This window comes from Triticum dicoccoides, chromosome 4A (genome assembly GCF_002162155.2).
Source record: "Triticum dicoccoides isolate Atlit2015 ecotype Zavitan chromosome 4A, WEW_v2.0, whole genome shotgun sequence".
Lineage (NCBI taxonomy): Eukaryota > Viridiplantae > Streptophyta > Magnoliopsida > Poales > Poaceae > Triticum > Triticum dicoccoides.
The window spans coordinates 487738408-487748815 of record NC_041386.1 but is presented as its reverse complement, the minus strand read 5'-3'; the positions used below and the strand labels follow the sequence as shown (position 1 = coordinate 487748815).

The window sequence follows — 10408 nt, the reverse complement described above, 5'->3', positions numbered from 1 at the left end:
GCACAAGAAATCACACCAAGGGAAATAACTTAATTTTTCCTTACGAACATATACTAGACGGGAGAAACAAGACGAAAAAAAAACAGACTGAATTTCGCAGTCCTTGCATCGAATGTAATTCGGGTTCAGTTATTACTCCGGCCAGCAAACACAGGACTTGTCGACAGCCAGCAAAAGAAAGACACGGAAGTAGACAAACACCGGATGCATGCGGCACTGCAATGCAATCAGATAAGCACGAAGAAGAAGACCAAGGGTGAAAGCAACGCTAACCGTAGCTTGGCACGGCAGCGCTCGGTTTGGAGCTTTGCACGCCCTGCACTCCAGCCCCGGTCGGCAAACCGAAAGCAACGGCCGTGCTCTTCTTGGCAGACAGCCGTCGAGCAAACGGCACCTGCGACCGGGCACGGGGATCGGAATCCGGCCGGCACATTCCGCGGATCAGGAGAACGGCATGAGGGATGAGTTCACGGTCAGTATTTCCTCCGAGGATGCAGCTCCTGGAAGGTCCTCCTTGCCTTGCCTTGCCTTGGCTGCCAGCCACCGGTTGCTCGTTCATCCATCGTCTCGATCTGTCTGTCGGCATCGGTCGGTGTAGCAAGTGTCTGGCAAAGGGAAGAGCTGCTCCGACGACCACAAGATACTCGTGGTTGAACATGAAAATGCAGTGATGCTTCCACTTCTCCGAAAGGCAGCAACGCAGGGTGGCCACCTGTTTGAGTTTACAGCCAAAGTGTTCAGTTTAGTGATCTGATGAGTAACTAACTGCCAAAGGCCGCAGCACAAGGAAAATCCTCCAGCAGCAGCTGCCTCTTCTTTAATTAAACACTAGTAAGCGAAAGATTCTGAATTTCAAAAAATATCATGGCCCTACCTTACAATCTGATCAAAAGGCAGCAACTCAGCACGCATTAGGAATCCAAGACTGTAACAGGCCGCTTCGGCCATGTGCAAAAGAACAAACAGAGATCATGAATCCAAAAAAATCCAGTTACAAAAAAGGTATCCTGACAAAGTTCGTAATGATCTCAAAGTTTCCATCCCATAAATTTCTACTTCCAATGACATGGTGAGCACAACAATCAGCCATCAGGTCAAACCACATTCCGGTGTTTGGTTTGGCACTGGTATCTGGATGCTTCAGAAGAATTTGGACAGTTCTATATATAGAATCCAATAAAAAATCAAAGTTTATTTATTTCTATCTTTTTCTAAATTTACTACTGTTCAGCTAGGGTGCGTGTGTATGCACCCAGGAGCAGAACAGCACTTCTGATCTAACCAGGGCTTTTATAAATTTTTGGACAAAATTATATTCACAAGTGTTCCACGGGTAACAAACAATAGATCAGTACAGTTTCAAATACCTCAAGCTGACACAAAATTTAGAAAGCATTTTACATGCATCATGTGCAAAGACATCTCTTAAACAAAATTAAACCAAGCTTAGCCGATTCTAGATTCTTGCAAATCAACTTCCCCGTCAGACTTGAATATTTCTCTCATTTGCCATGCCATTGTCTTGCAAAAAAACTTCCTTTTTCAGTAACCTTTCCTATCCTGCTCATCTATCAAATACCAATAAACAAGAGTCAAATAAGGCACAGAGATGTAGAATTATCACTCTAATTACAGTGTAAATCACAATTAAGACTACATAATTAACAATCACAGTTCCTGAATTTAACTGCTCTGTCTCCTAATAATACCCACTTAAGTCAACAAAACCAGAATCCTGAAAAAGAATTGATTCATGCCTTTCATGCTTCACAAATGATGTCAACCTGGACTACTGATAACTGAATGGCACCGTACAACCAGGCAAGTACAATCCCTCCTTACCCAACCACGATTTTTCAAAAGTACGAGTATTATCACTATCAATTGGTATTCATACTGCAAGATCATTAAGTGAATAAAGCATGTGCAACAGTAACGTACATTATGTGAAAAGAAAATCACTTCTCAATTCTTAGATAATCTGTCCATGATATAAAAGCAGTGAACACAGTGTGGACTTAAACTATCAACTAATGAGATATGACAGTAAAGTAATAAAAATGCTGATATTGTCCACATAATTTCAGAAGAATGAACAATAAATATGTATGGACAGAATTGTGATTTTATTATTGTTCTCAAAGACATGCCTATCCATAAAGCTCACAAGTTTGGTACGACAATGTATAAAGCTATGCAGTACAAGAAATAGCTTTCCATCAATGTACCCGATGCAGACTTCTCCGCAAAACCACGTATTGACTTCTCAAAGGCGCTCGTGCGACTAGGATAAGGCGTCCTGCCGGGAGCGGCAGCTCCGATCCACACCCTGCAGACAGTATTATTATTCTCAGCACCTATAGGTTGCCAAACATATCGAATCAAAAGCAACCAGTTTTAATCCAATGAGCAGATTTTTAGCACTGTTCCTCTGATCTAATCATTTTCCCATGAAAACAGATAAACATACACCCCCAGGCCGGCAAATATCCTCCTGGGATTAATTTTATTTTTCTATTATGCTCTATCTTTACACTAAAATTCAGGAATGACTTCACTGCGTTATATTCATCAGAACAGAACACAAACCAAACTAAATTGCTTTTTCAAACTGTCTAATTCCATCACATATCGTGTTTTCAGATCATACTGTCTTCACTCTGCATTTGAGATTATAAGTTTGCTCTTAGCGCTTGGATCTCATTGAAAATCATGCCCACGATGTCACTGCTATGCAGATTTTTGCTATGGTTAAAACATACTAAAACTACACTCATAATCCAGAAACTGTCTTCAGTACTACTATGCTGTACAGCTTAGTATAGTTATCCCCAGCTGATTTCTATTACACATGAGATGCTGTGTCTACCAACCATTCCAGGGTTAGATCGACAGGCCTTATCTACATTTGTTATATATACCCTCTACGACAGTTTTTTTATTTTATTTTTGTTTGTTAACCACATTTGTCCTCAGCCAGTCCCTTCTGAAACTGAAGAGCAATTGTTTCAAATATATGTCGAGCTAGCCCAGTCAACTACCTATCTAGGCACACGATTTCAAATTGCATATCTACTTTGTTTGTGCTTCACCATCTGCTTCCGCGACCGCCGACCCCTCCGCTGCACAGATCTGCTCGCCAGCACTCGTTGCCGCCATGGGCGGCAATTGATCTGCAATGGTTGCCACCGCAGGGTAGTGCAGCGGCTCCATTGGAACCTTGTTGTCATTAACCTCATCCAGCACGGTGGTCCTACATTGCCCAAATCTTGAAATATTATACAGATTTCATGCAAATCCTAAAGAAAGATGTACTCGGCTGAAAGCTGCACACGGGATTACCTCCTAATTGGTTGCATCAGGAACTCCATTTTTGCGCCGCCAGCTGTGTATTTTTGCAGGATGAATTCCGCCGCTCAGGCTCAGCTAGCCGCAAGCGACAGTGCACAAACAGAGCAGGTAGAGGTTGGAGGCAACTCCGTCTTGGTGCCATCCCTCATTCACTACTCTACTACCGTCCTACTGGAAAACATACATCCTGATCCACGGATCAGGACGGGGCTGACGTCACGAGCCATGGCTCTCCTTTAGATCCATCACGGCAGCAAACGTTCGCTCCATAACTAGACCTACGTACGTCGTACCCATCTACTGTATTTCCACATTTCCTCCTTTAAAAACGAACAACGCACTGGCACAGGAATTGAATGCACCACATCCCAATGGAGCGCCGAACCGCCCAGATAACGAGCTCAGGTGTGCTCATGACCAGAACAACCACTTCCCCATTTCTCCTGCTAATTTCCCAACCAGGTTCCACTTGTTCTGTCTCTTACCAGCAACGCCCAACTCCGCATTCCCTCGCACCCATGTGTCGCATGCGAGATGGACGTTCTGCGTCAACGTGAGTATTTACATCAGAGAGCTGATTTGCTCAAGTATCATTGCACATATGTCCAGAATAAGATCCGGTGATTGCTGTGACAGCGGACACAATAATGAAGAGACCAACCATTTAAAACAGACGTTCTATGCTCGGTAAATTGAAACCATAGCAGGAGGTACAGTTTCCACAGTGAGAGAATGCCAGAACTCTGAAGTACCCAGAAACTGAATCCTGGAAGATCTCACAACATGTTCTTGGAGCAGACTTCCTGTATTTTGATGGTTCCCACCACATCCAGCTTCAACAAAATTTGATCGAAACTGCTCCTCAACAATTCACTCAAGAAGTCAAGATTGACAGTTACAGCTATTAACAATATTGACAGGTTCGACTATTAACTTTGGCGACTTCTCTTTGTGTTGCATTACGGGCTGCCAGGCTCCATTAAGCTTGACAACTTACAGTCCAGAAATGTACGCCCATCATTAAGCTAATCAGAGAGCGTAGACAGTCAGCAACTGAGAAAACTGACGGGCATTCCACTGCAGATGGTCTATAGTACCGACATTACTCATTTTATAGCAATCTGATAGATGCCTTCGAATTGTGCTTCCATACAGGTTCAAGCAGTGAAGTGTGCTGGCGCTCATGTGGTTCGTCCACTGCAACATAGACTTCTACAAAATTCAGATCTCACCGGCCAGGGGCTTGTGTTGTACTGCATTACTGCATGAACTTCAAGAACCACCATTGCGGCATTGCCGTCAACCAAACTATGTGTTATCAGCTCCATATCACAATGGTTTTGATCACTGCTCTTGGGCTAACAGCCTAACACAATGGCCAGTTTGTCAACTGATCAATATGCCAAAATTCATACAATGCCATACTCGCTCATCAACCTAGCCACTCTCTCAGCCACATCGACACGGCCATGCACCCGGCACGCCGCGAGCAGCACCGTGCAGATGATCCTGTCCGGTCGTGCCTCCATCCGCGCCAGCAGCCCCTCTGCCTCCTCGACCTCCCCGGCCCGTCCCAGCATCTCCACCATGCACGTGTAGTGCTGCAACGCTGGCCTCCGCACCCTCGCAAAGACTTCCCTCCCCTCGCTGATCATCCCGGCCCTAGCGCACGCGGCGAGGACCACCGTCACCGCCTTGTCGTCCATCTCCCCCTCCCAGCCGCGGAACAGGCCGAACACCTCCCGGCACCTGCCGTGCGCGGACATAGCGCTGGCCAGCGCGGTGCGCGCGGAGAGTGTCTGCTCCTGTGCGGGCAATCCGTCGAACACGCTGCGGGCGGAGGCTGGGTCGCCGCACGCGGAGTAGGCGTGGATGAGCGAGGGGACGAGGACCGCGCCTCGGCGGAGCGCGGCGGCGTGGAGGGAGGCCACGAGCGAGAGAGACGGCAGCGAGGCGGCACGGCGGAGGAGCTCGGCGTAGTGCCGCCGCATGGCTGCAGCCTTCGGGCGGCAGGGTTGGAGAGAAGGGATTGCACTTTGGTAAAAACCGACTGCTCTGGGCCGTTGGATTGCTCGTACGTACAATATTTACCGTCGCAAAAACTACCGCGCGCTCTAGACGAACAGCCGCCAGGACCAACCCAAACCAAAAAAGTACTCCCTCTGTTCCAAAATAGATGACCCAACATTATAACTTTATACTAGTATAAAGTTGGGTCATCTATTTTAGAATGGAGAGAGTATAAAAAAAGAATCGTCGGAGATTTTTCAATAATACTAAAATCATTTATTTGGAATTGTTTTTTCGGAAAGTGCATTGTATGCTCATTGCTATTAATATAAAAAGTGACCTTGATTTTATTGCAATCAATAACAACCCCTGCAGTATTCAAGAAGAGTCTACCAAGGATAATCGACATGTTGTCGTTTTCGAGCATCTCAAGTATAACAAAATCAGTCAAAATAATAACATTAGCAACAACAACGGGCACATCCTCACAGATAGCGATAGTTATGGCAGTTGATTTATCAGCCATTTGTAAAGATATCTCAATAGGTGTGAGTTTATTCAAATCAAGTCTTTTATATAAAGAGAAAGGTATAATACTAACACCAGCTCCTAAATCACACAAAGCAATTTTCACGTAAATTTTTTGATAAAGCAAGGTATAGTTGTATTTCCGGATCTCTAAGTTTTTTAGGTACTCCATCTTTAAAAGTATAATTAGCAAGCATAGAGGAGATTTCAGCTTTCAGTATTTTTCTCTTATTTGTGATGATGTCTTTCATATACTTTGCATATGAAGGCATTTTCAAGATATCAGTCAAGCGAGTAGCAAAAAATACTGACATCGGCATTTCAGCAAAGCGTTCAAATTCTTCATCATCATTCTTTTTAGTTGACTTGGGTGAAAAAGACATAGGTTTTTGAACCCATGGTTCTCTTTCCTTACCGTGTTTTCTAGCAACAAAGTCTCTTTTGTCATACCTTTTATTTTTAGGTTGTCTATTATCAAGATCAACTAGTGGTTCTATCTCAACATCATCGGCTGGTTCTTTATTATTTGGTTGGGTATCTTCATGAACATCAACATTATCTTTTTCATTATCACTAGGTGAGTGTTCATTACCAGACTGAGTTTCAACATCTGAGATAGAAACTTCATTATAATTGTCAGGAGGTTTTTCTATTTCAGGTTCACTAGGAGCATGTGAAGTCCTATCATTCTTCTTTTCTTTTTCTTTCTAGAAGAACTAGGTGCACTAGTGTTAGATCTTTGTCAATCTTGTTCAATTCTTTTGGGTGTCCCTCAGGATAAAGTGGTTCCTGGGTCATTTTACCTCCTCTAGTTGCAACTCTAACAACAAAGTCATTCATATTATTATTCATTTCATCAAGTAATTCTCTTTGAGATGTACCAACTTGTTCTAATTGAGTTTGAATCATAAAAGCATGTTTTCCAACACCTCTAACATCATTTGATATTCTAAATAACAAGTAACTCAAGCGAGCAATCATATCATAACTGCATTTCAATTGTTTTATAACATTTGCATTGAAGTGATCTTGTTTTCTAATGTAGTTTTCAAACTCATAAAGGCATTGACTAGGATGCATATTGTGAGGATTATCACTATCATTAAACTTCATAAAAGAATTTACCTCTACCACCTTAGGCAGTGGTGGTGTATTAAGCTCATGTATTTCTTCAATAGGAGATAAATTTTTAACATCCTCAGCTTTAATACCTTTTTCCTTCATAGATTTCTTTGCCTCTTGCATATCTTCAGGACTGAGATATAATATACCCCTCTTCTTCGGATTGGGTTTAGGCGATGGTTCAGAAATAGTCCAATCATCATAGTTTTTTAATATGTTATTCAACAATTCCTCAGCTTGTCCAACAGTTCGTTCCCTGAAAAAAACAACCAGCACAACTATCTAAGAAGTCCCTAGAAGCATCGATTAGTCCATTATAGAAGATATCAAGTATTTCATTTTTCTTAAGAGAATGATCAGGCAAAACATTAAGTATCTGGCAAAGCCTCCCCCAAACTTGTGGGAGACTCTCTTCTTTAGTTTGAGCAAAATTAAATATTTCCTGTAAGGCAGCTTGTTTCTTATGAGTAGGAAAATAATTTTCAAAAAAGTAGTAAATCATATCCTGGGGACTACGCACACAACCAGGAGCAAGAGTATTGTACCAAGCTTTAGCATCACCCTTTAATGAGAAAGGAAATAATCTGAGAATAAAGTAGTAGCGAGTTTTCTCGTCATGAGTAAAAAGGGTGGCTATATCGTTCAACTTAGTAAGATGTGGCACAACAGTTTCAGTTTCATAACCATGGAAAGGATCAGATTCAATCAAAGTAATTAACTCTTGGTCGACAGAGAATTCATAATTCTTATCATCGATAAAGATAGGTGAAGTAGCAAATTTAGGATCACATTTCATTCTAGCATTCAGAGATTTTTTTATACTTATGTAATAATTTCTCTAGATTATCTCTATCATTGCAAGCAAGAATATCTCTATTTGTTTCTTCACTCATAACATAACCTTTCGGTACATTAGGCAATTCATACCTAGGAAGGCTAGTTCTAGCAGGTATTTCAGGAGTTTCAGTTTCAAGATCATCATCAGATTCAACAACATCATGTTGTATAACTCTAGCAATTTGTTCATCAAGAAAATCACCAAGTGGCACATCATCATTACCAAACAAGGTACTAGCATCATCATAAGCATCATTCATAGTAGAAGTAGCATCATCAATAACTTGCGACATATTAGAATTAATAGCATGTGGTGGTGTTGCAAGTTTATTCATAACAGGAGGTGAATCTAAAGCAGAACTGGATGGCAGTTCCTTACCTCCCATCGTCCTTGAGGAAAATATCTTAGTCTTAGGATCCTTCAGATTTTTCATAGTGAGAATATGATAATAATCCCAAGTGACTCAACAAATATAGCTATGCTCCCCGGCAACGGCGCCAGAAAAAGGTCTTGATAACCTACAAGTATAGGGGATCGCAACAGTTTTTGAGGGTAGACTATTCAACCCAAATTTATAGATTTGACATAAGGGGGACCAAAGAATATTTGAAGGTATTAGTAGTTGAGTTGTCAATTCAACCACACCTGGAGATTAATTATCTGCAGCAAGTAATCAGTAGCACAGTAATATGATAGTTTTGATAGTAGTGAAAGCAGCAATAGTAACAGTAACGGTGATAGCAGTAATTTGTAGTAAGTGTAACAATGATGATAGCAGTAGTAACTTAGCAGAAACAATATGGAAAAGTTCGTACGCAGTGGATCGGTGACTTGTTGGATGATATTCATCATGTGACAGTTATAACCTAGGGCAACACGGCACTAGCTCCAGTTCATCGATATAATGTAGACATGTATTTCATAAATAGTCATACGTGCTTTATTAAAAGAACTTGCATGACATCTTTTGTCCTACCCTCCCGTGGCAGCGGGGTCCATATTGGAAACTAAGGGATATTAAGGCCTCCTTTTAATAGAGAACTGAAACAAATCATTAACACATAGTGAATACATTAACTCCTCAAACTACGGTAATCACTGGAAGAAGTCCCGGGTATTGTCACTCTAGGGTTACCAGATCATAACATGCAGTAGGTGACTATAACTTGCAATATCGGATATAGAACATGGATATAATGATGATAACATAAACTGTTTAGATATGAAATCATGGCACCCGGAGCCAAAGTGACAAGCATTAAGCATGACAAATTCATAGCAACATCAATCTAAGAACATAGTGGATACTAGGGATCAAGCCCTAACAAAATTAACTCGATTACATGATGAATCTTATCCAACTCCTCACCGACCAGCGAGCCTACGAAGGAATTACTCACTCGCGATGAGGAGCATCATGGAATTGGTGATGGAGAAGGGTTGGTGATGACGAAGAACGAAGATCCCCCTCTCCGGAGCCCCAAACGGACTCCAGATCTGCCCTCCCGAGGAAGAACAGAGCTTGGCGGCGGCTCCGTCTCGTGGATCGCAATAATTCTTTCTCCTTGATTTTTTCTCCGAAAATAGGAATATACAACATTGGTTTCAGGGTCAGCGGGGCAACCAGGTGGGGACAACCCACCTGGGCGCGCCAAGAGAGGGGGGCGCGCCTTGGTGGGTTGTGCTCACCTAGGTGGCCCTCTCCAGCAATTCTTGGCTCCAGAAATTCTTATTATTGATATAAAAAATCCTCGCAAAGTTTCGTTCCATTTCGAGAATTTTTATTTCTGCATAAAAACAACGCCATGGTAGTTCTGCTGAAAATAGCGTCAGTCCGGAATTAGTTTTATTCAAATCATGCAAACTAGAGTCCAAAACAAGATGAAAAGCGTTAGAAAAAGTAGATACGTTGGAAACGTATTATGTCCATCCGCCGCTCCAAGGACAGCACCTCCAGGGGCATCGCCACACGCCCACCACGCGGAGACGGGCGGTCGGTCGCTGCCCGCCAGGATCTCCTTCCTGGCAGGGCCTCCTCGGCGCCGCCACCTCCATGACAGAGCGCTCGCGTCGCTGCCACCCACTAGCACCAACGCACCAAACCAAAGGAGTTAATTTAGCCACTCCTAGTCGACTAGCCAAGCCAAGTCGAGGGAGCACCATGATCTCTTCTATCAAGAATTCTACTAGCATTCATCACCAGAGAACACATCACCAATGTCGTCCCCAAAGAGGGAGATGGTACCTAGAGCATGAAACACGTGACAGGATCCAGTACCTTGCCCTTGGAGTGAAACATGACACATGACAAGAGTAGAAACAACTATGTTTCCTGTCATTTTCAGATTGTTCTCATATACTCCATAGAAAGAGAGAAAATATACTAATGTGTATTTGCTTCCACTTTAGCTGCTTGTAAATCATCTGAAAATAGTTTTTGGGCCAATCGATTTTCGCAGGAAGGAAGCAGCCGTTGGCTCGCTGGATAAGCCTTATGGGTTAGGCGACCCCATTATCTATGTTAGGGTGTGTGTGTGTGTGTGTGTGTGTGTGTGTGTG

At 42.7% G+C, this 10408-nt stretch overlaps 1 protein-coding gene across 1 annotated transcript; it reads right to left on the bottom strand.

Annotated features, from left to right (window-relative positions):
- Positions 1-1333: 1333 nt before the first annotated feature.
- On the bottom strand, positions 1334-5385 carry LOC119286340 (putative pentatricopeptide repeat-containing protein At3g13770, mitochondrial). The gene is made up of 4 exons (XM_037565711.1): positions 3343-5385; positions 3042-3253; positions 2229-2329; positions 1334-1568 (listed from the first exon to the last, which is right to left on the bottom strand). The coding sequence occupies exon 1, from the start codon at positions 5340-5342 to the stop codon at positions 4761-4763; it is 582 nt and encodes a 193-aa protein (XP_037421608.1). The 5' UTR covers positions 5343-5385; the 3' UTR covers positions 1334-1568; positions 2229-2329; positions 3042-3253; positions 3343-4760.
- Positions 5386-10408: the final 5023 nt, after the last annotated feature.